Genomic DNA, 27,042 nt, shown 5'->3' on the forward strand with positions numbered 1-27,042 from the left:
CTCTCTACATTTACTGGGACCGGGGCCATGAAAAATGGGCGTTGCTTAGGGGAGACGAGCCGGGACTTGGTTCACACAGGACAGGCACTTGCACATTTGGCCCGGACAGCATGGCACGGCGTGGTTATTGATTTGGTCTCTGGGATTGTCTCTTTGTCTTTTTTTTTTTTTTCTCTCCTTCCTATTCCTTCTTTCTTTGACATGCGAAATAGCATCTCTTCTCGTCCCGAGAGAGACGGCAAAGGCGGATCTCTGGCTAAGGAAGGGAAAGAGGAGAAACAAATCCGGTCTTGAGCGTCTGCCACGGCGCAGCACAACACATCTTTGGCGTTTACGCAGTATTTTTGGGAGGGTCTCTGGCTGGGGAACAACAGGACCACACCGCCATTTCTGACGGTCAGGAGAGGAGTACTTTGGGAGCATACCCAGGAAGACATAGTGAAACTGAGCCGAGAAAATTCAATGAAAGTCACACCGAACTCATGTGGATTGCACATGACAGCCTGAAGACGGTGCTGTTTGTGAACATGCCTGGTCGGAGAAGACAGGAGGCGCAAGGGGCCCCCAGACAGCAAGAACGTTTGATGTTTGCTCAAGTGGGAGTTAATTGATCTCGCGCCGGGCTTGCTATCGTTCTTCATGTGCCAGGCCATGGCAAAACATCTAATTACTAGAGGGAAAAAGCGTCGAAGAGAGTAGCATTTCCATTCTCGACTGATGATGCTCGTCGTTAGCGTTATTCGTCAACTGTACAGTTCTCCCCAGAAACGACAAAACCGAGGGCAACCATGATTTCCCCGCCATATCGCCGATTCCGTCATCGCAGGGTCCTCACTCATACTCTGCAACCCTCCTGGCTCCTGCTCGCTTCATGGGTAAACCGCATGCGCAAGCCGATCCGTGTGGGATGCTCCATCCAACCGCTGGCCATTGCGGTTCCTTGTCTCGTCTCCCCTAGCCCGGTTCATCATCGCCGGGCTCTCACTCCTCTCGCCTCCAGGAGTCGATATCCATGACCGTATCCCCCTCCGTCCGCTTTCGTTTCCATGTCGGTGTCGATGCCTTCGGTTCGCCGGCCTCATTCGGCCTGTTTGGGTGTTTGGCGGTACGCGACGCTCTTCACAGCTTCGAGAGCCAACGGAGGAGGCCGCCTCCCTACTGGGTCTTGAAGAGCAAGATGGCGTAGTGACCGAGGTAAAAGTAGATGAAGTGCTTCGTCTCTGTTGTTCCATCGCCGCCGCGGGTTTGGCGGGGCCAGGAGTCAGCGATCAAGCAGTCCTGTACAAGCGATCGATCGGGAGCAAGAGGGACGAAGGCGCACCATGTGTCACAAAGCTGCCGAAGTTACGGCCAACGATGCAGTGCCACGTCGGGCCCTTCCTCTCATCAAACTGCCAGGGGCGTCCATGTTAGCGGGGGCATCGAGGGTCGGCGAAGCGATGGGCGTACGGTTCTCTTGATGTACTGAGCGATGTCCTATGCAGCGCGGCGTCAGTGAGAGCGCGTCGAAGCCGGTGCTGGAGGATGCGAACCTTCTCAATGGAGAACTTGGCCTTGGCCTCCTGAGCTGTTTGGGGGGGGAGCAAGTCAGCCATGTCCCGTCGATCCAATCATCCGAGGGCAGCTATTCGATATCCTACATACCCACTTCCACAGCCTCCTGCTGCATGTCCTCGGTCTGGACAAGATTGGTGTTAGAAAACCCGAGTTCCCGTGGTGGCAAAAGGTTCGTGATCCATCCTAACCATGTCGGCGCTCTTGATCTGAGCTGTTTTATACCATGATGATTAGCAAGACCATCCAGAGTGTTGTCGAGCATCACGACAGCGTACCCTCCAGCCTCTCGGCGTGCGAGAGAGCCGCGCTCACGCCGTTCTTTCCCTCGTCGGTTGCCATTGTCGCTGTCGTCGAACTGGGAACAGGGGTTCGTTAGCTCACGGTCCAGATAACCTCCCGGATCCAGACAATAGCAGTGCTGACAAGCAGCGATTGTTTGCTTGGTGAACAGGAGCGACCGCAGCCACACACAGTGCGTATGTTCGTGTGTGTGTCGTGGGTGTATCGGCACCCCTGGGTCGCATATCCGGTTCCGGAACCATGGGTGAACTTACAGGCAAACAATTGACTGTCCAAGAGACTGATGATGACGCCGAACGTGATCGGGCGGGGTCTTCGCAGACGATCTCGGTGGTGATGTTGGAAGATGAAGTCAGGAGGAAGGTCGTCGGAGACGTTTCGAAGCTGAGAGTTGGATGTTTTGGGAGGCAGGTCAAGGAAGCGATCAAGTCAACAGTCAACTCATTGGCTGGGTAGCGCGTCAGCTCCCCAAGTCCCAATCCAATGGGGCGGGCGGTCTTCCACGGGAGTCGGTAAGTGGGGCTATGACAAAAGCGGTGTGCACGGTCCATGCTCATGTTCTGTGGGTCACGCTGCCGATAAGATAACATTTGCCGACCAGGTGGGACCTTCAAATTTTTGGTGGAACACTCCAGACGAGCCGCAACAACTTTTTTTGGACTTCTTCAAGCAAGAGAGCTCCAAAGGTCTGTCTGTCTGCTCACAGCACCGACCGCACACACGACAGCCAGGAATGACCCTCAGGTAGCCCTTTTCTATCCCGGCTTGTGGGATCGAAGAGGCAAAATGTCGGTCACCGAGTCGTCACGCATTTTCATCAAAAACCTGCCCCCCAATCTCACCGAGGCAGAGTTTCGCAAACACTTCTCGGCTCAGGGCCGCGAAGTCACCGATGTCAAGCTTATCCCCAATCGCCGCATCGGCTTCGTCGGCTACAAGTCGCCTGAAGATGCCTCCAAGGCCGTCAAGTACTTCAACAAGTCCTTCATCCGCATGTCCAGGATAGCGGTCGACCTGGCCAAGCCGGTAAGCCCATCTCACCTCTCCGTATCAGCCACCGAGAGCAGCTGTTAATCATGTGTGGAAGATTGCAGACTCGAATCCCCGCCTGCTTGCCGCCAAGGATGTCTCACGGACCGCTGTTTCCGTGCCGGTTCGCCCCAAGTCTGGCGAGCCCAGCGTGAAGCCGGCCGAGGATGAGAATCCCAAAAAGAGGAAGCGCGAGGTGGACGAGAACGACCCAAAGTTACAGGAGTACCTTGAGGTGATGGGCCACCCGACCAAGAAGTCCAAGGACCAGGCGCTCGGGGACAACGCACCAGACGTCGCAATACCCGCTGCTGCGCTGGAAGCCGGGGAGAGCGACGATGAGTACGAGGACATCCCGGCGCTGCGTGCGAAAGCCGCCGCCCCCGCCCCTATGGAGGTGGACGAAAGCTCAGCTCCTGCCGTGACAGAGCAACCTTCAACGGCTGTGGCGCCAGTGTCTGCGGACGCCGACGATGAAGATTGGCTCCGGTCCAGGACAAATCGTTTGCTTGACCTCGTGGACCCCGATGATCCCAACTTCCCGACGCGGCCTGCTCCGCCTGCAAGTGCGCCCACGACAGCAGCCGCGCCAGCCGATTCGCCAGCGCCAGCGGCTTCCAAGCCAGCGAGCGAGAGCGGCGACGACGCCGGTGTCGATGGGTCAGGCGACGCAGGTCCAGGCCAGAAGGTCGACGCTGAGGACGCCATCCAGCAAGTCAGAAAGACCTGCCGGTTGTTTCTCCGGAACCTTAGCTACAAGGTGACCGAAGACGATATCCGGGACCACTTTAGCAAGTTTGGAGCTCTTGAAGAGGTAAGCCCGGGTGGTTTTCTCCTTCTTTTTGTCTTTCCTTGACGATTGCCCTTCGTGATGAACCCCAAGATAGGGACAGCTTATGCCAATGGCATTTGATGAAAACCCTGGGCCGAGTATTTAGTAGATGCTTCGAGTTTCTGATGAAAAGGGCCGATTGTTCTCGCCTTGTTGTTTCTCGTGTCCAAAGTCGCGCAGCTCTCGCTGACACTCTCCCAGGTGAACGTCCCCTTGGATAGCAAGGGTCAGGCCAAGGGGTTCGCCATGATTCGGTACGAGCATCCTGATGCTGCGGTGGCAGCATTCCAAACAGATGGATCTGTCTTCCAGGGCCGCATCATCCACATCCTCCCTGCCGCTGCCAAAAGGGAGAACAAGCTTGACGAGTTTGCGCTTTCCAAGCTGCCCCTTAAAAAACAGCAGCTTCTCAAGAAAAAGGCCGAGGCCGCAACCAGCACCTTCAACTGGAATTCGCTCTTCATGAGCCAGGACGCTGTCAACACAGCCATAGCGCAGCGTCTCGGCGTCTCCAAGCACGAGCTCCTGAACCCCACCGACGCGTCTGCCGCGGTGAAACAGGCCATTGCCGAGACGACGGTCATCCAGGAGGCGAAGAACTACTTTGCTGAGCACGGTGTGAATATCGACGCCTTCAAGACGCAGCAGCGGGGCGACACGGTGATTCTCGTCAAGAACATCCGTGATGCCACCCGCGAGGAGCTGAGGAAGCTGTTTGAGGAGCACGGCACTGTGTTGAAGGTGCTGATGCCTCCGAGCGGTACCATCGCTATTGTCCAGTTCGCGCAGCCGGCCGCTTGCCGGGCCGCGTTTGCCAAGAAGGCGTACTCGCGGTTTAAGGAACAGATCTTGTTCCTGGAGAAAGGCCCGAAAGGGTTGTTTGTGGATCCACCACCCGAGCTGCCCGAAGAACAGCCCGTTGGCGTCTCGAAGCCGTCGGTTGCCGACCTTCTGGGACGCGATGACGCCGAGGAGCAACAGCTCGTGACGGCGTCTCTGTATGTGCGCAACCTCAACTTCTCCACCACCAGCGAGGGGCTGGCGAATGCCTTCCGGTCGCTCGAAGGATTTGTGAGCGCAAAGGTCAAAACCAAGCCGGATCCCAAGAAGCCGGGTGAGGTGCTCAGCATGGGATTCGGCTTCTGCGCCTTCCGGACCAAGGAGCAAGCGCAGGCGGCGCTCCAGGTCATGGACGGATATGTCCTGGATGGCCACAAACTTCAAGTGAAGGCGTCGCACCGAGGACTCGATGCGGCGGAAGAACGCAGGCGCGAGGAGCTCGCCAAGAAGGCGGCGTCGCAGGGGACAAAGCTTGTCATCAAGAACCTGCCGTTTGAGGCGACCAAGAAAGACGTGCGCGCACTGTTTGGGACGTACGGCAAGCTGGTTGCGGTCCGCCTCCCCAAGAAGATTAACAACTCGTCGCGCGGTTTCGCGTTTGCTGAGTTTGCTACGCCCAAGGAGGCGCTCAATGCGCTCACGTCGCTTAAGGATACTCACCTGCTCGGCCGGCGCCTTGTCATAGACTTTGCCAACGCCGACGAGGTGGATCCCGAGGAGCAGATCAAGGCCATGGAGAAGAAGATCCGAGGCCAGGTGAATAAGGTCACGCTGCAACAGCTGACTGGTGGAGGGAGGAAGAAGGTCAACATTGGCGACCGTGGTGGAGGCGATGATGATGAGTGATGCATGATAGCATGAAGAATGGAGATTCTGCCTAGATGTCTCGCATTCAAAGACAGTCCGTCGAGAAGAGTAGGACAAATAATATCGAGGTCACCCGCCCTAGCCAAGGAGAAGGGCGTCGTTGCTACTGTTGCCCTTCTACCCCCATTTCTGCTGCCCTGTGATGCCCTTGCAGATCCGCCACCCCGGGGCGTTTTCTGAAGATTGTTTGGCCAGCCACATGCGCCTTGCCCGTTGCGGGCTCTGAACTGACATGCATCCGTAGCTTAGTTACTGCGTAGGGCTCCCCTCTCCCGCATGCATGCATGCCTGCCAAGCGCACCTCCGAGACCTGCCTGCGCGCCAAACCGGTGCGTTGCAGCGACCGACTCCCAAGCCATCCGGCCACTTTTCTTTGCGTTCCAGTCGGGACGCCATGATGACTGGGACAACAACGGTGATGTTTGGGCGAGGCAAGCCGTCGGTCACCCTGGCTGCGAATCCGTTTACGTGACGGCGGCATCCATCCCTATGACGGGCGGGGAGTTGAAGGAGGGGAGGAGGGGAGGAGGGGAGAGGAGGGTCGGGTGATCCTGGCTTCATGCGGTGCTCGAGAGCTTGCCTTATAACAAATACCTTTCCTGTGATCCCTTCTCCCGTCCGTCCGTTCCCCAGAAACATATCTTATATCCGGTCTCTGGCTCGCAGGCCAGGCCACCATCCATTCCTCTCAGCCGGCAGGTTGGCTTTGCGCACCACCACGAGCGTTCCTGAGCGGCCTCCTCCTCCTGCCTGCCTACCCTACGGAGGACGGGTCGTGATCGTGTTGAAAGGCAGCTAAGCTATGGAGCTCGCCATCCACATCCCGCACGTTTTGCCGGAGCACTGCTCGACGACGTCCTCACCAGGCCACCGCTACCATCACCGTTTGGGGTACGAGGACCGGTGCGTACCTCATCTGGGCTCGACCTCGTCGTCGACGAGGCAGCCGCTTCAGGAGTCGACGGCCAATATTCAACACCAGCCTTATTGCATGGCTTGGTATGCGCCAAACCATCAGCAGCAGCAGCAGCAGCAGCAGCAGCAACAACAACACCAACAACAAACACAGCAAGATGTCGTGTCGCCGCTGGCGCTGCCACCGGAGCTGATGCAGCCCGTCTTAAAGACGCAATCGTCTTGTTCGTCTCTTGGAGGTGCTGCGGACTATGGCCTGCAGAATGCGTCGTCGTCGACGTCGTTGTCATCGTCGTCGTCATCCTTCTCCTCCTCCAGAAGGCATTCATCTTCCTCGTCGTCCCAGATAGGATCTCATCAGAACCAGAAAGTACAACGCTCACAACAGCATGAAGGAGGGAGTCGGCGGGTGAAGTCGTCAGACGTGTGGCACCCTCTCCTCCCGTTTTTGGGGCAGGCGTATCAGAACTACCGCAAGAAGCAGGAGGATAAGCCAGATCAGAAATGGCCCATTGAATTGGAGGTCAAGTTTATTGATGGTGAGTGAGTCTTGGTGGTTGCCTGCTAGGGGGTTGGTTGAACAAGCTGACAGTCTTCGACCGCGCTCACCTAGCTCTGCTGCTCATCCCCATGATGGGCAAGGACAAGTTCAGCATGGACGGCGAACTCAAGGGGCGGAATCAACTCATCGGCAAATACCTCGTGATCGCCATGCTCTCGGGACCGAGGCTGGCCCCGCTGCCGCCCATGATGGTGGAAGAGAAGAACAAGAATAAGATGCGAAAGAAGGTGTCGAGCCATATCCAGGTCATCAAGAACTTTTTCAAGGCGCACCGAATGTGTAAGGGACCGGCTCTCTGCCCTCTCTGTCGCATAACTTCTCGTTTTACGCATGCACTCACACACATGCTCGGCAGATCATATGATTTTCGATGAGCAAGCCATCGACGACAAGAAGGAAGATAAGAAGCGCGCCGCCGTCAAGGCCTCGCTCAAAAACAACCCTATCCTGCTCGCCCTGGCGGAGAATCGCCTCCCCGCAGAACGGCCCAACTACGAGTATTTTGCGCAGATCCTCCAGCTCAACGACATGGTCCAGTTCAGGCCCAGTCGCTGCTGGATCTTTGTATCCCACCCGGGCGTGCTTGTGCGCGAGGACGGATCAGGCTACATTCCCGTCGGCGGTAGCAGCAGCAGCGAGGGGCAGCTTCGAGGGGCCGACTGGCCTCATCTCGCGCGCAACCTGGAGCGCGACGCCTGGCCCAAGGACGAGCAGCAGCAGGTCAAGGGAGCACTGCTTCACGAGTTCACACGCGATTTTGGCCAGGGCAAGGCCGTCAGCGTCCGTCACGTCGCGCAGGATTGGGAGGCGGACTTCCCCGCGCTGCACCAGCGGGTCATGGCGCTCACGGCCTCGACGGACGACACCCGCTGCGAATTCTTCAACTTCCACGTCCGGCTTGAGTGCACCGAGAGCGTCAGCTTCCCGTCGGGGTCGAACTTTAGCGCGTGGGTCGAGGTCAACCTTGAGCACCCTCGCCTCTTACATCACAGGTGGAAGGTCGAGACGCGCATCGTGCGCCCGTCGGAGCTTAGGCTGGGACACGCAGGCCTTGGAGCCGATGGCGAGATGGAAGACCGAAAGGGCATGCCCGGCGGGACGTCCAGCGAGTTCATCCACGAGCGCCCCGCCGAGATCACGGTCAAGCACGCCCACCGGCCAGGCTGCGAGGCTGCGCTCGGGGCGGGTGATGCATGCAACTGCTCTAGACAGCCGCAGGGCCGTGGGCGGCGCGAAGGCGTCTCGGTGCCTCTGCACATCCCCTTCCCTGCGACCGTCTGGGCCGAGACGCTGGCGGCCTGCGCCGGCTATGCTCCGCACCCTCCCGTCGAGGAGCGCGAAATCCAACTGAAGGAGGGGAGGAACACCGTCCTGCGCACGGTCCTTGCTCGCGTTACCGGCCCACGGGTCAAGAAGGAGGAGGAAGAGCAGGACGATGCCAGCGCCGACGAGGAGCTGCAGACGCAGATGGACCTGCTACCCAGGATCGCGATGCTGCAGGAGATTTCTTCGTGTCCGCCCCCGTCGTCACATCATCATCAGCAACCCACGGAGGACGGCGACGCGGCGCCCGGGCAACAGCGCTGGACCCTCCGCGCCGTCATCCTGTGGACTTTCGAGTCGCGCTACCGCTGGAAGACGCTTACGGACACCCAAGCAACGAGGCACGAAGCGCTAGAGGCGGCACCGAGCGGGCACGCCGACTGGCGGTTTCTAACCATCCTCGACCCGCAGAGCGAGCACCACCAACGGAACGCCATTGTATCGCCGCCTCGGAGTTCATCCAAGGCGCCGGCGTCGGCGTTGGCGCCCTCGACTTTGGCGGACGAGTACAAGGCTGGCCTGGGAGGAGCCTACGGCTCACGCTTGTCAATACCATCGTCGTTGCCATCGGCATCAAAGATGGCGGTTGTTCCGCCCGGTCCAACGTACCCGCTCTCTCTGGACGGAGGGGCAATGGCGGACGGGTTTCCCCAAATTTGGAACGGCGGGAGCTCTGGTCCGGCGCCGTATGGCGGCGCGGCGCATTTTCTCGCGGGAAGCGTGAACGATGGCACGGGGCATGGTGAGCAGGATGACAGCTTTGCCAGCCATCACCGCCCTATCGGTACGGCAGGGCTTGATACGCCGCCGCCTAGTGCTTCGTTTACCACGACATTCTCGGAGAGCCTCAGCGCGGTGTCGACTGCTGGCGAGCTGCTCCCGGGATATTTCGGTGCTGGAGGCAGCGAGAACGATGGCGTCAACGGCAGCCTCGCCGCCATGACCGACCCTCTCCTTGCAACCATGGGAAACACCTACAGTGGGACGGACAACGGCGATCCTTCGGCGGGCTGGGACGGCCAGACCACGTTTGACCCCTGGGCAACGTCAGGGTACCCTCACAGCAGCGGTTCACAAAGCAGTGCTATGGACTGGCCGAGCCACCAGCAGCAGCACCATCAACAGCCACCAATGTCCCTCCGCCAAACCGCCACCGCCAGCAGTAGCCATCGCCAACGCAGCAACACCCTTCACGGGCCGCACCGCCAACACCTCTGGATCCCCTCCATCATCACCACCACCGCCGCCGCCACCACCGCCGCCACCGTTCCCACCGGAACCGCTGGTGTCGACGGCCACGACGCTTGGACGCCCATCCACTCTGCTCACACCTCGGACAGCGATCTGAACGACTACATGCACCACCACCACCACCATCCCCTCAGCGCTGGCCCTGCGACTACCACCACTTCCGCCACGACCCTAGCTCCACCAGGACCCCAGCACCAGCACCAAAACCAGCACCAGGACCCGGCCTCTGCCGTCTCAGCCACGTCGGCGTCCTCCTTCTCGTCTGTCAACACGGGCCTGTCGTCCGCGCCGTCGGCTGCTGCCACGGATATTTTGCCCGGCTGGGGCGATGTGCAGCTTCCCCATCCCGCTGGCGGCGGCGGGCATCACCACGGGCTTGGAGGCATGGTGGGAGTTGGGGTGCCGGAGATGGGAACGGAGATGGGGATGGGCCTAGGGATGGGGGTAGGGATGAGGATGGGTGACGTTGTGGTTGGAATTGGTGGTGGCGGCGAAGGTGAACTTCGTAGGGGGGAGGAAGAGGAAGGGGGAGGAGGTGGTGAGCCTTCGGAGGGCGAGGGGTCGGCTGTTTCTGTCTCGGTTTCTATGCCGGGGAGGGTCGAGGGAGGGAAGAGGAGAGAGAAGAAGAAGAGGATGGCTCGCGCGAGGGAATGTGGCGGGGGGATGGTGATGGCTGGGGTGAAAAGGCAGAGGGAGGAGGAGGAAGAGGAGGAAGAGGAGGAGGGGGAGAAGGAGAAGGGGGGGTTATACGGCTGGAGGAGAGGAGATGGGAGGTATAATAGAAGGTTCCGGGAGGAGGCGTGACTTTGTCTTTTTTTGGTTGTTCATGGTTGGACGTGTCGCGGTGTTTTATGTGTTGGCTTCGCTAGAACAAAAAGGGAGACACGAGGTGCCGGTTGGACAGGCAGAGCCTCTCTATACACGTTGGTTTCCTTTTCGTACCTCGTTTGCATCCAAGCAAGCAAGAGAAAAATGACAGCCGGTGGGGGTGCCCCATGCGGTCAGCAGCAGGCGGTCAGCCAGATGGCTTCGGGGATTGACATGCTCGGTAACGTGACGCATGGCAGATGCACGCTTGTACTACTCAGCATACTAAGTTGGCCCAGACAAGGGGAAATCACCGTGTCCATCATCAGCTGGGCGGGCAGGTCGGGGCACAAAGGGCCGGCTCGTCTGATTGCCTCGCCGGGTGGATGGAAACCAGGTGGTTGAGCGCTTTTGTCAAACAAACGGCCCGCCATGGCAGGGCATCCAGGGGGAACGGCGGCTATTTGCCTCGCCAGCGTCATTCCCTCCCGTCTTCGCCTTGCTGTGCGACGCGCGATGCGGCTATCTTTGGTCCCGGGCCGCGCCTCCTGAGGTCGCATGTGGGTGCATTCGTAGCGAATCGCCGGCAGCTTGGGCCCTGACGTCGCAACCGTCCTGGGCTCGGCAATCGTGGGCCTGCCAGGGTCGGGCGGCTTTGGCTGGATGTGGAACCACCGGGCGGAAGCTTGGCGCAAGGTCGTCAGGGCCACGCGGGTGCCGCCGGTCCAATCAACAGCAGAGCCCGAGCCCTGCCGTCCGGCACAAGTCACTCCCCACAGAGCGGGAGCGGTGGAGTGACTTTGGCTGCCGGCAGGGATGACGAACAGGGGAAACGGGGAGAACAGGGGGTCGAAGCTTCGAAAATCCACCTCACCTTCGCACTTACACGCCTCGACCCGCGATGCATTGGCGACGAAGCATCCGCGCCAAAAACAAAAAAAAAAAAAAAGGCTTCACCAGGGCCCCGCCATCTACGGGTTCCCAGAAGCGCCTTCAGGCGTTCCATCCGAGCCCTGGATTCCTGCGAGAGCCGGCCACTTCCAGCCCAAAACCCCAAACAGGGCCGGCCGCTCGGTCGGGGTCCCGGATCTGGGCCGCCCTCCCTCCCTCCCCCATAGGTCTCTCTCCATCCTCAGACGTTGGCGTTCTCCAGGCCATCCAGACCTCTCCCCAGACCCCGGCCTTTTCGTTTGTCCCCGGCGTATCGAAGGCGGCTGTCCACCACGGTCGGCCAATCTTCTTCTAAGCTGCTACCTTCGCCGCCGCCCTCACGTTCCACATGAGTCTCTGCCATCCTCTTCTCCCTCGTGTCCCTGCCATGATCCGTGTGCATCCGACGAAACTAAAGGCCCGAGATTGTTGCTGGACGGTTTCAAGCCTCTCGTTTGCGCCTGGAGACGACCTGTTTGCTCTCCTCTCGCTGCCTCGCCCGCGTGACACGCTCCTGGACGACGAGCTTTATTTACACCACCGTCGTCAGCATTGCCTGTTTCGTTCGATTCCACAACAAGAACTCCTCGAGACTCCAACGCACCCGGCTCTGGGAAAATCCGGGGGAATACGAGGATCTGTGGGGGAGAACGAGCTGTCAAGACGTGGAATCCAGCTCGGCGCTGCTGGACAATACCAGCCAGCAATACCGAACAATAGCGAACAAGCCACTTGCTCCACGTACACCCATTGTTGATTTTGCACACAAACCCCATTTTCCTTGACCACCACCGAGAGAGTTTGCGCTGGCCGCAGGCCCAATTTCAACCCACATTTTCCACCACCCGACGTTTTCGAGGAACCTTGCGCTTTCACTCGACAAAACACCCTCTCACCCGCGGAGACTCGTATACTATACGACTACTACTACAACAACAACAACAAACTTGATGTCGACTTTGAACAATTCGACTCCGTCGACACTGCTTTCGACTCACCACCGAAAAGACTCGCCACAAAGGCTCATGACAACCATGAAGACAGCGTGGAGCCGTCCCCGCGGCCTTACGGCCGTGTGCTTGGCCGCCCTCGCCGGCGCCGCGACGGCACACACCTGGCCAGAGTCCACGGTCCGCCTCGCCCCCAATGGCACCATGATCGGCAATCCTGGCTTCGACAGAAATCACATACCCGACGGCGACGCATCGTCCTTCAAAGTCCCGCCGCCCGGCTTGAACAAGGTCGAGCCGGATCACAAGCTCGTCCGTGCCGGGCCCCTCAACGCGGCGAGCTACCCTCCCGAGTTCCCCATGCTCTCGGTCGCCCCCGGCGACTGGGTCGCCATCCGCTACCGCGAGAACGGGCACGTCAGCCGCGCCGACTCGGAGCCCATGGCCAAGCCCGTCAACCGCGGCACCGTCTACCTCTACGGCACCACCCACAACGACCTCTCCAACGTCAGCTTCATGGACGTCCACCTCAAGTGGACCGCCGACGGCAAGGGAGGCGATGGCAAGGGCCGCCTTCTCGCGACCCGCCACTACGACGACGGCCAGTGCCACGAAGCCATCCCTGCCACGGGCGACATCGCCGGCATCGTCGCCTCCCGCAGGGTCTTCACCAACGTCGAGGCCGTCCTCTGCCAGAGCGACGTCCAGATCCCCGCCGACGCCCCCGTCGGCTCCGTCTACAGCATCATCTGGGTCTGGGACTGGGCCACCCTCGACAGATGGGGCGTCGCCGTCCCCCCGGCCACCTACGAGATGCACCAGGGCGACCCGGCCGTCCTCGAGCAGCAGTTCTACACGGGCGTGGTCGACTACAAGATCGTCGACCCCTGCGACGAGGTTCTCGGCCCCGTCAAGGGGCCAACCTGCAAGCGGGGGCCCAACAGGGGCGGAAGAAGCAAGTCCCAGTTCGTCCTCGACCAGCCCGCCGTCAGCCGCGGCATCCCCGCCCAGATGGCCGAGCCGTTCCTCGTCAAGGTCCCGCAGGCCGGCTTCAACGTGAACGGCGCTGCCGCAGACCCCAAGTACATCCCCTTTGCCCCCGTCATCGGCAAGAGCGAGAAGCCCCAGCTGCCGTGGCCGGCCAACATCCTGGCGGCTCAGAACACCCCGCGAGTCGTCCCCGGCGCGGGGGGTGGGAGCCCGAGCGCGGAGGATGGCAACGACAAGAGCCCGACCGCGCCTGGGCCGTCGTTGACGCCGACGCCTACCCCGACGCTGACGCCGACGCCCACCCCGACGGGCGATGTTATCGTGACGGCCACCGTGGTGGTTCCCGAGGTGGTGGTTACCGAGACGGTCACTCGCGGCGCCCCCCAGCAGGCCGCGCCGAGTCAGAACGCGACAACTCCAGTCCGTGGTCGGAGGGTGACCGTGCACTGGTAGATGGGGGATTACCATCCATCTCGTTTTATTTTCTCTTTGTCTTTTCCGGGGGTTTTGTTTTTCTTTCTTTCCTCTTTCCTCTACGAGACGTATTCTAAGCTCGTGACCCCATCCCATGTCTCGACAGATTTTCTTTGCTTTTTTTTTATTTCTTCTCTCTGCGGGAACGGTCACGGCGCATAGGGCATACCCTGTTGCTTGATATACGTTGACAAGAAAACACTTGCATTTAGAGCTGGAATCTCGGCTGGCTAGCGGGTTTCGGGGCGGCGGTGCATATCTGGCTGGGCTGGTGAGGTTGGTTGCATCTAGACACAGGAAAGATACCCCCCTCTTTCCTTGCCTTTCCTTTCCTTTCCTTTTTTCTTTTCAGGTGTTTGGGTTCATCGACTACTTTACCCTCACTACCTAGGTACCCGCCTATGCTAGAGAGGGTATGGAAACAGCATCATGGGGGCGGGAGGTTGCGTTTTGGTTTTTGTTTGCATGGACGGGTGGACGGATGGGTGGGCGGATGGACAGAAGAGCACTTGAACACCAACTGCCCAAAGGCACTTCATCCAATCTTCCCTTGGCTCCGTTCAGTTCCCGTTCTGGTCGCTCCTTTGGCAGAACGACTGTCATGACTTCTTTCTTTGCGCTCCGTTTCTGTTTTTTTCTTTCGTTCTCTCGCTCCCTTTCTGCTCATCTTCTTCTCATAGGCGGAGGATCGGGCATCCCTCGGACCATCTTTCCTCGTGTACGCCCTGCTGGCGGCCGGCCGGCCGCTTCTATTTCCGAGGAGAGCCGATCGACTTGCCACATGGCTTAGGATCTTGTAATTCGTGTTGAGGCTGAGCTTAGACGGGACGGACGAGCAATCAAGGCCCAGTGCTACTATACAAAGTACCGCCTTCATGATGCGTATGCGCGCACGCGCGCGCGTGTATGTGTGTATGTGTGTATATGTGCGTATGTATCTTCGCCGTGGAACTACAGATGTTGCTTACAGCCCATGGCCAAAGAGAACAATGGACGAATGTTGGTCTTCAAACACAATCGATATCCAGGTGCCACTTGCCCGAGGGGCAAACAAACACCACCTGGATGTGCCGGTAAAGCCATGTACTGACGCCTGGTGTCAGCGAGCCTGCCACTGGACTTCAGGGCCTGCGGGTACCTTGAGCCTAGGTAGGTGGGCAGGCACAAAGATGGATCAGACAGCCCGCATAATAGTCTGTCGCTTTCTTTGACTATGGTGATGTACACTAAAGCCTGATAAAGACAGTGGGCATCATTGGGAACACCGAGGAGCCACTTTGGTTTCCTCCTCCTCAGCTGAAAGCCTGTCGCGGTCACTTGGCTGGCAGGTCCGGGTCGAGGCTGAGGACAGCCTCATCTTCCATGGCATTGCAAAGGTATCAAGGAGTGTAAGGAGCGTGCATTGTGGTCAGGCCAACAATGACAAAGACAATTATTACATTTTTTATATTTCAGAGTGGTGACGACTCTGTCCTTGCGCGTGACAGACATACAATACATGCCGACAAATCAATCCTCTTGCTTTTCCCCCCTCGAACTATATTAGAACCAACACGCTTCCATCAACCAGACTCCCGCCCCCCTTTCTTTGTATATCCCATATTTTCTCCTACAATGTTTTTGTCTTTTGTAGTTTTTATTTCCGATGACCCTTCGTACCTCGTGACCTTTCCCCAAAACTTTTGTTTTTCCTTCCCCCATCCCCCTTTTCTTTTCCTTTTCCCTTCCCGGCACCGAAACCGAGTTCAACCACCCTGGGGTATCAATCTGAACTCCTTAGTCTATGATGTGATGTGATGTGTGTCGTCCGGGGGTATACGGCTGTGGCATCTCGGTCCAGCCAAGGGCGCCGCTCGCTCGCAACCACAGGGTGATGCAACGAAAACAACTGAAACTTAAATCGATGAAACGCCGAGCTAAATGCTGGAAATGCAGGTTCGATCCGGGAGTGGTAGGCCGGATGGAGGAGACAAGGGGGAGGAGAAATCGTTCGTGGCAAGCTTCGATCGATTGGCTCTCGCTGGACCGAGTGGAGGCGACAAGGTGATGGCTCAGATCCTCCAGAGCTCCATGAGAAGCGTTGCAACGCCTCTTAGGGCTTCGCATCCTCGTTGATGTTGGGAAGGTGTTGCTGGAGCGCGAAAAAGGCGGCCGGGTTTTGCATCATGGACGTCAGGAGGTTCTGATGCTGAGCGCGGAGCTCAGGATCACACATGGGCGAATGTTGCTTGTGCTAAAGAGAGGGTGATGTCAGGCCCGATGTCCAACATGCGTGCTCGAACAGAAACATCCATAGTACTTACGTATTTGAGACCGTTCAAATTCTTGTACCGCTTGCCGCACACCTCGCACTTGAATGGCTTTTCCTTCTCCATACCCAGGGTCCCCGGGTAAGGAGTGCTGGTCTCGGGGTTGACGATCGAAAACGTACCATCGCCGTTTTCGTGCAGCTGCTGAGTCGAATGGCCATGGGTTTTGTGGTACCTACGGTAAAGGGTGGTCAGCATACCGGGAACGGCTAACACGCAAGGGTTATATGAGAGCATCCGAGGGTGGACTTACTTGAGACCATTCTGGTTCTTGTACGCCTTCTCGCACCCGATGACGGGGCACCTGAAAGGCTTGTGCTCTTCGGCAGGGGGCATCATAAGAGCCGTCATCTGCTGCAGGATGACGGCCGGGTCGGTGCCAGGCGGTAGCTGGCTCAGATCCAGGTTCATGGCTTGCAGATGCTGCTGAAGTTGCTGCTGCAGCTGCAGCTGCTGTTCGAGTGCACGCTGCTGGTTTGTCATTTGGGCCGAGCCGCCGGGGCTGTAGAGGCGCTTGGCAGGATCGTCAATGGTGCCCAGGGCGCCAAAGGCCACTCCGCCAAACTGAGAGCCACCGAGGTTCATGTTGCCAAAGTTCAGCTTGGACGCGGAGAGATTGTTAGGCTCGCTGCTGTTCGCGTCTTGGCCGAACTGCTGTCCTTGCTGACCGGCGGTCGTCAAGGTCGGGGTGTTGACGGACGAGACGGTCGGGTTGTTCTGGAATCCAAGGCTCGCAGCAGCCGGGGTCGGAGGCTGGGAGGTCCGGAGGGCTTGATGCGGCAGGCCGGAGCCGTTGAGGTGGAGCTGCGGCCTGGGCTGCTGGCCAAAGAGCTCGCGCGTCTCTTGGATGGTACGAGTGTTGTCGTCCATGTCCATGTGGCCGACTGTCTCGTCCAGCTCCATCTCTCCGACGGCGTCCATCTCATCGTTCATGTGCGAGAGCGACGAAACCTTTTGCGACAGCTGCGAGGCTTGTTGCGGCTGGCGCATCATCTGCCCGAGCCCGCCGATGCCCAAGCCGGGACCGGCCTGCCGCTGCTGGGGTAACCCGAATCCCGGTGTAGACTGTGGCGTGCGGCTCGACGAGGGAGCGAGGGAGCCGGCGCGGCTGCCCAGGCCTCGCGAAGCTGCCTGGTTTGCGCCAAACGCGCCTGGGGCGGCGGCGGCGGCGGTCGGATGGTGTTCCTCCTCGTAGTGCTGCAGGAGGTCATGCAAGGTGGGCCAGATGCGGTTGCAGCAAGTGAAGTCACGCATGAAGTTGGCCTCTAGCCTCGGGATGTAGGAAGACGATTGAAACGACGAGGAAGCCTCCTTGCTGACGTAGGGCGATGTTCCGGTCATCATCATGCTGCAAGCAAGCGGCGGTTAGCACCGACTCTACCAGACACCTCCAGGTCGCGGTTGGTCCAAGGAGGCGGTTGGGCGAGCCATCGATGCCCCCTTTCCAGCGAGCCGAGGCACAAGTCCCAACACGCCCACGCACCGCCACATTCACGGAGACACACGGCGGAAGATCGAACCGGCGCCGGCACGGAGGCCGATCCGGATCAGACCCTGGCGAGAGATGCATGCGAAAAAGACGAGAGAGGCGCGGGGACCGAGCGACTTACTCTTCCCGGATGAAGCTGCCAACCGAGATGCCTCCCCAGCTGATGCCGGCCATCAAGCTGCCGGCGGCGCTCTCGCGACGGGTGCGGTTCACATGGTCGCGGTTTGGGTTGGCCATGGAGATGGGTCTCGCGCCGGCGCTCACAAACGAGTCCTGCCGGCTGCGGCTGGAGCCCGAGCCGAAGTCCGGGCCTGTCGTCATCGTGATGGCTGCTGGGGACGGAAACCGTGACGGCAAACGGAGGGGTTAGAAGGTGGGACCAAAAAAGCTCGGAACCCCGTCGGGATGCCGGGAGCGCCCCGAGGAAGTAGAAAAAAAGATACAAGTCGTCGCCAAAACAAAGGATCGGAGTTGAAAGGGTCTCCCGGGGAGGTGGTGACGGGAGAAGAAGCGCCGAGTTTGAGGTAGTCGTCGCAGTGGCGCAAAGGGGGGGAGGGGAAAAGACGATGACGAAGAATGAAACCGCGGCAGAGGCAGCAGCAAACGGGAATTGTTGTCGCCTGGTGGGGCGTGAGAGGGAGCAATCAGATAAGGGCTGCGTGTAGTTCGGATGGTACAGTAGGGCGCCGCCGCCGCTGTCGTCGACTGGGTCTTCGCGAAATGGGGATCCGCTGCGCGGGATCGAAGCCGTTCTTGGGCAGGTTGTCGCCGTTGGGACGAAGGAGGAGAGGAAAAAAAAATAAGGGAAGAGAAGCCGGTGACGGGGAGGAGGGCTTGAAGAGGGAGGATGCGTCGAGTGGAAGGCGAAATCGAATCACAGGCACCCCGTTCAGCAGCGCAGCGGGCAGTCGCAGCCTGAGTTCTTATTTGGGCAGGGGAGGCCAGCACAACCGGCCTCGCACTTTCCACGCCAAGTCGGGGCTTCTCGTTCAGCGCCAGTCCAAGCCAAGGGCTCGATGGCAACTCGGCCAAACCTGGCTGCTTTCCTGTCCCAGCCTAGTCCGAACGGGTGTGGGGGCCTTCTCGGCCCGCGCACTGTGCTGTTTGTGACGCCGCAGCCAGCCCGCTGGGACCGTCGGCCAATGGGACATCCGGATGTATGGGCCTGAGGGAGGTAACCTACAGCAGAAGAGCCGGATGCTACGCGAGACTGTAAAGTAGAGAGCGGGAGGGGCCCAAGGTTATGGCGAATCCGGATGCACTGCTGCGTTCTGTAATGTGCTGATGGTGACCGCACATCGCCAGGAAACCTAAGGGGACGGCCTTCGGGCGTTCGGCGCCCACGCACAGCGCGGTGCGGAAGCATGGGATCCTCCCATCCTCCCAGCTCGACGGCGACACCGAAAGGGAAATCCATTCCCGTAAAACACCCATGGCTCAAGTCTTCAGGTGCCTTCCTGTCCGCAGGCCCATGCGCACGCTGTTGTATGTTCCGGATTCTGACTCAAGCTTCAACTCCTGTCATCCGAAATGATGGGCCGCCTTTTGCGGTTGGCAGGTATGGATCCATGGCAGTTTACCGGGCCTGGGCCGGGGGGGCATGCGAGCGCTCCCAGGTTGGATCGGCTGGCAATTTGTGAACGGTTCCGGGGAGCGGAAAGAGGCATTTCTTGCTAGTCTACGTGAGTGGGAGCGGAGCCGCACAAAATGACTAATTCCCCCCAAGTCGGGTTGATGACATGGCGTTAAGCGTTGACCTGCAGGAGAGCTGACGCCAGGTGCGGTTCATGCGGTGATATTCTCTGCGGTGGTGGTCGCTCAGGACAGAGAGAACGCTCCCCAAGGCCAGGGCAATTGATGTTGTTACGCTGACGATACATCCACCATATCCCTTGACAAATCGGCCGTCTTGGCACCTTACAAATGTTTGTTGGAAAGGAGAGAGACGAAGGGAAAAGGACCAAGTTGGAAAAGGCGAGTGCGTGGCCAGCTGGGTGCCAAGGTCGTCGTTTTGTGGCACACAGTACATACATGCTTGCGATGGCGTCGCGCCGGTATCGTTCAGTCTGGCGGACCCAGGTGACATGACGTGAGCGGACCAGGCTCCCCATCGGGCGTTGGACACTAAAAGCCTCCATGCACAGAGGGTTGGCTACCTTGGCTTGGTTTGTCAAGCGCGCCGGCTCTGGCCATCAAGGCACGCAGCATGCACCCGATGCTCAACGTCGAACGAGGAGCGCGGGGTGTGCATCAGGGTCGGCGTGGGCACTCCGCGCGGTAGGTCGGCGAGTAGTGGGGGGGTTACCACGTTGTAAGGCTTCCGAAGGTGTCAACCTGGGAGTACCTAAATATCTACGAAGGAAATGTCTTGATTCTAGCCAGCTTGCCCTGGTACGAACAAGGAGACGTCGACTTCGATCGGACATGAAAAGTCAACGGCGGAGCTGAACTACAGACATCCATCCCGCTGACCTACTACCTCAACCCCCCACCCCCCATCGCGGGCTCGCACACAGCCTAAGCCGGGTAGGCGGGATGGTATCCGCAGCGTGGGAATTTTGGAGGTTTCGCACGGTGCCGGCGCGCCACTGACCGGGATCTCCACGTGCGGATTCCCATCGGGTTTGCTGCACCCTGAGACGTTCTGGAAATTTAACCGTTGCATTCGGATTCACCCAAGGAACGAGGGAAAAACCCGTTTGACAGACAAAACCCGTCGGCGACGGCTTCAACCACAACCTCTACAAAAGAACAACCCCTCGGCACCTCGGCCTGTGATAGTTCCAGGGGCCAACAAGCTTCCCAGATGCACACAAGTCTAGGGGATTCAAGGTCACATGGGCACAGTTGTCGCCGAGTTGTCCTCTTGCGAACTGCCAATTATGTCATGGCCCTCGCTGCCCCTGGTCGGCCGGTTTGCCGCCGTCCGGCGGCCGTCCGAGGCTCGGGCCTTCGCCCCGATTCTGACAACGAATCCTTGTTGGGAAAGCCAGAGTGGCGCTAGCACATGGCAAAGGGACACGAAGCACAACGTCCGCCCATGCCCGGGGCCCTTTTTTTGGTCTCTCGGGTCTGCCTTCTGACCTGAGCTTGTCCAACGTCACAGCTCTAGCGTGGAACAAGGCACGGCGTAGCCGAGAGCATCCATGATCGCCGCGACGATGGTTTCCTCCCCTTCCACAGGGCAGACGATCTGGTTTGGGTAGGTGCTGAGTGGCGAGTCCCCGGAGATGGCCTCCATGGGTGTGCTTCACCAACGGATTTGAAACTGCGACGGCGTGACAGGGGGCGATCGCCAGCGAGTAACAGAGCTAGGAACCGAATCGATGCTGAAACTCGTACGACGTGCGAGGAAGTCCATCAACGGCTAGTGTAGGCTTGTCGATAACTAATTACCAGTGCAAGATCGCTTGGGTCAGAACCAGGTCTCCGAAACTCTGTCGTTCAATACTCTGGATGGTGCAACAGCGCTTTTCTGTTGTCGTTCGCTGCTCGGTACTGTACCCCGAGAACGTGATCTGCCGTAGGATGCTACGTAGGTGATAACTTTAATTCGACACCTATAATCGAAGTGGCCGTTGACTACCTTCTCGTTATGGAGCAGAGACATGTGATTATGCATGCGCCTTGACGGAGGACGAGAACGGGGTAGGTGCCAAGTCTAACGGTGACTTGAAGACTTCCATGGAAGTAACCAGGAGCCTTGAGGTCATCGCTACAACCCCCCTCCCGCCAAATTGAGCACGCCAAAGGGAGCATTGGATCGTCCTCTGGTTTATGGCGGCCACGGTCAAGCGAGGCTGACTTTGTGGGAACTCTGGTGAGGAGGATGCCCAGGATGTCGAAGTCGCCTTGTATGGTGAGGACTGCTTGTTTGGGACATGGCCGATTATTACATGTATATGGGATAGAAGACGACCAAGGGTTGTGTTTGGGAGTGGCGACTCCTTTCATCTTTCTCGCGCCTTCTTTGAGCTTGGGAATCCCAGTCTCAGGATCCAACACACAGCCTTCTAGAACTCGACGTCTTCAGCTCCCCCCCGCCCAAAGGAAGCGTTTACCGAAGAAGTTGGTCAGCTTTACCGATCGACTTACCGTCCAAAACGTAATAGACGCCTCGGCCCGAGCCGGGACTACTCAACACCACCTCGTAGGTGGAGAAGCTGGGTACAAAGCCTGCCTCGACACCCAATCTTTTCGAGTAGAAGGGCTGGGATGCGCTTTCACGCGAAGCTCCTCGTCACGATCAGAGAGGGCTTACAGCGCTGTCTTTGGTGATCATTTTCAGGAAGAGGAGGCCTAAGACTGCGGTCATCTCGTGCGGAGGGCTGGTTCTTCGCCGTTGTCCAATCTCCTCGGGGGTGGGCTTCACCGGGAGCGGAGGAGGCAACGGCGGACCTACCGGGCGCTGGGGCGTCGGAGGATCAGATAGTCGATCTCTCTAGCGTCCTCTCCTTGCCCTCAGACCGCTTTTTGGAGTTGTTGAGGGATATGGCCATCGCTCTCTGCTTTTGGTACGCTATCGTGAGTAGTCGGCAACTCCCACAAGCGGTCCAGTCATTTGCACTCGATCGCGGCCTCGGAGTCCGCCCCTGTGAGCGGCAAGGTTGTTATGACGGCGGCGAATCCTTAGTTGTCGTAGCGGTGGTGAAAAAACATATTTCTCTCCCCCTCCCCCCACAATGAGTTGTCGGCAGACAGGCGCTCAACGGAGTGGTAAGCAAGGTTGGCTGGGGGGTGGTAGGTTGATCGAGAGTAGCGTGTTCTCTCAGGCACAACGATACCTGTCGACTCGTTGCCGAGTGGTGTGCGCCTGCAAGTCTCTGCCTGAAGTTGTTGCCCTTCATGCAGACACCTACATCCATAGATGAATCCATGACGGGATAGGGCTTGTGCTACATCGACCGGCTCTGATAGATCTTTCCCCCTCCGGCCCACTCGAGCCCATCAGTGGGCCTCGAGACCTTAGGCGATCCGCCGGGCAGAGAGCACCACAGATCTGGACTTGCGATTTGAACGGCAAACAGGCCTGGCGACCTGGAGTGAAGGTTGCCACCGGTGAATGTACCTCTCCCTTACCTACCTGGGGTAGCTAAATCTAGTTTGGCTCTCTCCCTGGGTTGTCTCAGCCGAAAGGCTCTTCTCCTCTTCCAAGCAAGCACCATTTCCATTTCCCAAAGAGGATAGCTGGAGCCAAGATGCCGTGGCTTGGTTTATTGGCAAGTCCCCAACTTGGACTCGAGGCCCGATCGGAAGCCTCGCGCTGTTGACGGCTGTTGTCGGGGTTGGATTCTCGGAAGGGTAGCATTTGGCGCCGTTGATATCGCCTTTTGGGACCCTGATGGATGGTGGATCAAAAGATTGACGGGTTAGTAGATCAAGAAATTGATGAATTGATATCCTGAAGATGGTTGACCGCCGTCGTGCAGCCACCTGCCGCCGACACGTCTCTAGGCATCAATCGCCGTAGAGCGGAGAATCTGGGACGAGGGCTCTCCCATTCCCCCGACGTCGCCATTCCAGTCTCACGGAGGGCAATTGTTGAAGATGGCTGAGTAAGAAGACAAATAGGGGTGCTCTGTGGCCGGCGTGGGACAAACCGGACTGCCGATGGGCGAGGTATCATGACCTTCCGGCATGCGCCGGAACTCGGAACGGAGCGAGGAGGATGGCACGGAGGGGTGAAACAGAGCAGCCGCCGAGCGCCGCGCTTGGCAACACATGGCGATCCGGAGGTAAGTCCGAGATCCTTGCCCTTGCCGTGCCACGGGGAAGACTCGGCATCTGCATCGGCCTGGTTTGGAGCATCCTCACAAAATACCAATTTACACAATCAGGATTCTTTCAGATCAGGCTTTCCAGGAGCAGCCTCTCGAGCTTTTAACGTCTTTGGGAGCCCCAGGCCGTCAGAAACAATTTGATCCACGGCTCTTGAGGGTTTTCCCGGTTGCAGAGCACTGCCAGACTCCACAGCGACCTGGAACTTTACATAACAAATTCCCACACTTGGCATCCCTGTGTTCGCTCATCGGCCCCGGCCGCGGGCGGCCCAATCCTGCGTCATACGATATTTTTCTCACGCCACCACTGCCATTTATATCCTGCTCGACTGCTGCCCCGGTCTTTCGCATTGGCACAGGACATAATCAAGCTCAACACAACACTTTCGGGAACACATCCCACGAGTTCATTGTCAACAATCTTCCCGATACCCTTCAACCTCGCCCGGAGCGCTTCGCCCGCCAACCACCCGTCGACCACCACCGCCACCTTTTCGGCACAGCGACACCCACACCACCAACCCCACCAACCGCCACCATGAAGATCATCAGCAAGGAAGAAGAGCAAGAACACTTCGGCGTCGTCGTCCGTGGCGGTATCAAAGGCGGCACCATCGGCCTCGCACTTGGCCTCGCGGGCGTCTGGGGCGCCTCGCGCCGCTACCCGGCGTTCCGCCAGCTGACCCTCCCCTTCCGTTCCTTCCTCGTCTCGTCGGCGGGCACCTTTGGCGCCATCGTCATCGCCGAGCGCGACAGCATCCGCTACCAGCGCTCGCACGACGCCATGAACAACTACCTGGAGGAAGCCCACCGGAAAATCGAGGATGCTCGCAGCAAACAGCGCACCGAGATGCAGAGGTTCATGGACTGGGGCCGCGAGAACCGATACACCATCGTGTTTGTGAGCTGGCTGGCGGCCATGGGCGCCGCGATGGCGATCGTCGGGCGCAGCAAGTACATGAGCACGAGCCAGAAGGTGGTGCAGGCGCGTGTGTACGCGCAGGGTTTGACGCTGGCCGTGCTGATCGCCACCGCGGCGTTCGAGACGGCAGATGCGAAGGCTGGCACCGGTCGCTGGGAGACGGTGCTGGTCGTTGACCCGGACGATCCGGAGCACAAGCGGCTGGTTGAGAAGAAGGTGCACAAGGAGGATTATGAGGGGCAGGATCTGTGGAAGGGTGAGTTTGCTCCCTCTGTAGAGCATGGCTATCGAAACCCCCCCCCTGCTGACATGGACTTTTCGCAGAAATGGTCGCCGCCGAGGAGAAGCGGTTAGCTGAACAGAAGAGGCAAGCCGAGGCTGAGAAGGCCAACGCTGCCGCCGCCCACTAAACGACGACGACGACGACGAAGACAACGACAACGACATAAGGTATCTTCTACCCGCGGCTTCTTCAACAACGTTCATAAACGGGTTGTCCGGATCTCAGAAACCTCTCTGGGTAGATGGCTTTCCTCATCAGATATCACACCATTCACACCTCTTCTGTGTGTACATTGGACGGCGTTTTGGGGTTTCTGGTTCGAGGAGGGCGGTGGCTTTGATATAAATAATTTGTACGATTTTTGGCTGATTGTTGGCGGCTTGGGTTTCTGGCGATGTTCTACAAAAGGGGGGGAACAAGAAGACAGAACTCTAACAATTGATAGAGCTGCGAGTCCAAGATCGAGATTGTCTAACCAACTGTATTCCGACGTGTAACTGTCCCAAATAACGTTAAAGCAGACCGCCCATCAGCACACCTCTCGCCCTCTCGCTCTGCTTTTTTAACAGCGCCTGCTTTCCCAGACCTCGACGCCGTGTCTCCAACGATACCCAAAAACCCGGAGAAAAAAAAATAGCTCAACCGCGTCAACCGATTTCTCAACCCACCCTCGGCCATCCCACCCATCCCCTCTTCATCCGCCCGCCCGTCTAGACATCGATTGTGAAGTGACTAATCTGGGAATAATACGCATGCACCGCCAGCTCCAGCAACCACACATCCCCAAACACCTCGCTCCCATCAAACCCCCCAATCACCAACAGCCGGCTATCGTGCAGCACCGCGCCATGATACCCTCTCCCGCTCGGAGGGAGGCCGTAGACCCTCCTGCGATCCCACGTCATGGTCACCAGGTTCAGCAGGAGCACGTCATTGCAGTACTCGTTGCCGTCGTGCCCGCCAACGACAAAGAGATACGACCCGATGATGGTGGCCGTGTGCGACAGGCGGCGGTAGGTGATGGGGATGGACACGGCGCGCCAGATGTGGGTTTCGACGTCGTAGACCCACACGTCGTTGAAGCACTCGCCGCCGTCGGAGCCGCCGTAGATGATGAGCTTGCTGCCGACCATGTTGGCGGTGTGGTAGCCGCGGGCCTTGGGGTAAACGGCGGACTTGTCGGCGCCGACGGCCGGGGAGCGGGAGCCCCCTGCCGCCGAGGACGACGCGCCGGAGGGATCGGAGATGAGCTTCCACGATATCTTGTTCACGTCGGTGACGTCCAGCCGCCAGATGTCGTTGAGCGCCCGGACGCCGTCGCCGCCGCCAAACACGTAGATCCCGTTCTTGTACAGGCACGCCGTGTGCGCGCGACGTCGCGACGGGGCCAGGTCGCCCAGGATCCTCGGCTTGGACCACCGAAAGTTGACCGTGTCGAAGACGTAGACGTCGTTGTAGTACGCCGGCCCATCGCCGCCGCCAAACACCACCAGTCGCTTCCCCACCGCCGTGCACGTCATGGCGCGCAGAGGGACCGGCACGTCCCCGACCACGTGCGGCGCAGACCAGTAGAACGAATCCGCGTCGAGCACGTAGAGCTCGTTGAAGCAGGCGCGCGCGTCGCAGCCGCCAAAGACGTAGACGTTGGACCCGATCAGCGTGGTGGTGTGCGCCCGGAGGGCCGTGTGGGGGGCCCCCGACACGGGCGCCCGGCTCCAGTACATGCCGGACGAAGGGGCGGCGGGAACGTCGGGCGCTGTCTGCGGGTCGACGAGCGGCGGGAAGGGGCGGTGCACCTCGGCGCCTTTGGCGGGGGCGCCGCGGCCCGTGCCGAAGCGGGGGACGGCGCCGGGTGCTCCAGGCGCTCCCGAGCTCGAGTTGGACCGCGAGCCGGCGCCGCCTGGCTGTGCGGAGCCGGACCCGGCGGCTTGTCCTGCGGGTTTGCTGGCGATGGCGGACGTGGAGCGCAGCGCTGCCGGCCGCCGAGAACCCTCCTTGCTTGAGCTTCCGGCGTTGGAGGCTGACGAGTCTGTGCGGTCGCGCCCTGATGCTGTGGACGGGGCGAGGCTGCGATCGGACGCCGAAGCTGAGGGGTATTGCGAGGCCACGGCGAGCGGCGGGGGTATCCCGGACGTGGAGAACGACGGGGATGGGTTGGTCGCGCCGCCGCTGGCGGAGGATTGAGAGCGTTGGCGGAGGGTCAACATCTCGGCCGACCGGTTGCGGCGGTCTTGACTCGTTGACGAGAGGTGGCCGGGCGTGTGGGATCGGGGGATGGGCGGGGGTGGCTGGTCGGATGCTTCGGCGATGTGGTAGAGCTCGGAACCGGTGGGGGACGCGGGAGCCGTCCTTTGCGAGCGAACAACCTTGAGATTCTGTGGAGGATGTTGCTGTTGCGGCGGCGATTGAGGTATCCCCTCGTGCCCCACAGCCCTGGCCTGATCAGCCATTGTGTGGAGATGTTGACAAGCCAACCGTAGACGACACGAACGACGAGCGAGCGGGCGGGCAGCTACTGCAAGCGTGCGGGGAGGCGAGTCTTGGTTCAAGCGAGGGTCGGGGGGCCAGTTGGTCTATTTTGATTGCAGCTCCGGCTGGCGTCGCATGCACCAGCGAAGCGTTCAAAGGCTTG

At 59.3% G+C, this 27,042-nt stretch overlaps 7 protein-coding genes across 7 annotated transcripts; 4 read left to right on the top strand and 3 right to left on the bottom strand.

Moving 5' to 3' along the window:
* Positions 1–1,155: 1,155 nt before the first annotated feature.
* Positions 1,156–1,896, bottom strand: VTJ83DRAFT_445 (uncharacterized protein; the record flags this gene model as incomplete). The annotated part of the gene is made up of 7 exons (XM_071010940.1): positions 1,156–1,220; positions 1,322–1,391; positions 1,450–1,476; positions 1,533–1,567; positions 1,645–1,678; positions 1,746–1,768; positions 1,833–1,896. 7 exons carry the CDS (start codon positions 1,894–1,896, stop codon positions 1,156–1,158), a joined length of 318 nt encoding a protein of 105 aa, XP_070869798.1.
* A 747-nt stretch (positions 1,897–2,643) lies between these two features.
* VTJ83DRAFT_446 (uncharacterized protein) lies at positions 2,644–5,404 on the top strand (the record flags this gene model as incomplete). The annotated part of the gene is made up of 3 exons (XM_071010951.1): positions 2,644–2,883; positions 2,945–3,700; positions 3,920–5,404. The coding sequence occupies 3 exons, from the start codon at positions 2,644–2,646 to the stop codon at positions 5,402–5,404; spliced, it is 2,481 nt and encodes an 826-aa protein (XP_070869799.1).
* Positions 5,405–6,227: 823 nt separating this feature from the next.
* On the top strand, positions 6,228–10,280 carry VTJ83DRAFT_447 (uncharacterized protein; the record flags this gene model as incomplete). Its single annotated transcript, XM_071010962.1, has 3 exons — positions 6,228–6,879; positions 6,954–7,181; positions 7,258–10,280. The coding sequence occupies 3 exons, from the start codon at positions 6,228–6,230 to the stop codon at positions 10,278–10,280; spliced, it is 3,903 nt and encodes a 1,300-aa protein (XP_070869800.1).
* A 1,883-nt stretch (positions 10,281–12,163) lies between these two features.
* On the top strand, positions 12,164–13,606 carry VTJ83DRAFT_448 (uncharacterized protein; the record flags this gene model as incomplete). The annotated part of the gene is made up of 1 exon (XM_071010973.1): positions 12,164–13,606. One exon carries the CDS (start codon positions 12,164–12,166, stop codon positions 13,604–13,606), a length of 1,443 nt encoding a protein of 480 aa, XP_070869801.1.
* A 2,113-nt stretch (positions 13,607–15,719) lies between these two features.
* Positions 15,720–17,746, bottom strand: VTJ83DRAFT_449 (uncharacterized protein; the record flags this gene model as incomplete). Its single annotated transcript, XM_071010984.1, has 4 exons — positions 15,720–15,860; positions 15,931–16,111; positions 16,190–17,284; positions 17,547–17,746. The coding sequence occupies 4 exons, from the start codon at positions 17,744–17,746 to the stop codon at positions 15,720–15,722; spliced, it is 1,617 nt and encodes a 538-aa protein (XP_070869802.1).
* Positions 17,747–23,743: 5,997 nt separating this feature from the next.
* Positions 23,744–24,537, top strand: VTJ83DRAFT_450 (uncharacterized protein; the record flags this gene model as incomplete). Its single annotated transcript, XM_071010996.1, has 2 exons — positions 23,744–24,383; positions 24,452–24,537. The coding sequence occupies 2 exons, from the start codon at positions 23,744–23,746 to the stop codon at positions 24,535–24,537; spliced, it is 726 nt and encodes a 241-aa protein (XP_070869803.1).
* Positions 24,538–25,120: 583 nt separating this feature from the next.
* Positions 25,121–26,860, bottom strand: VTJ83DRAFT_451 (uncharacterized protein; the record flags this gene model as incomplete). The annotated part of the gene is made up of 1 exon (XM_071011007.1): positions 25,121–26,860. The coding sequence occupies one exon, from the start codon at positions 26,858–26,860 to the stop codon at positions 25,121–25,123; it is 1,740 nt and encodes a 579-aa protein (XP_070869804.1).
* Between the last annotated feature and the right edge of the window lie 182 nt (positions 26,861–27,042).

Source organism: Remersonia thermophila, chromosome 1 (assembly GCF_042764415.1).
Source record: "Remersonia thermophila strain ATCC 22073 chromosome 1, whole genome shotgun sequence".
Classification (NCBI taxonomy): domain Eukaryota; kingdom Fungi; phylum Ascomycota; class Sordariomycetes; order Sordariales; family Chaetomiaceae; genus Remersonia; species Remersonia thermophila.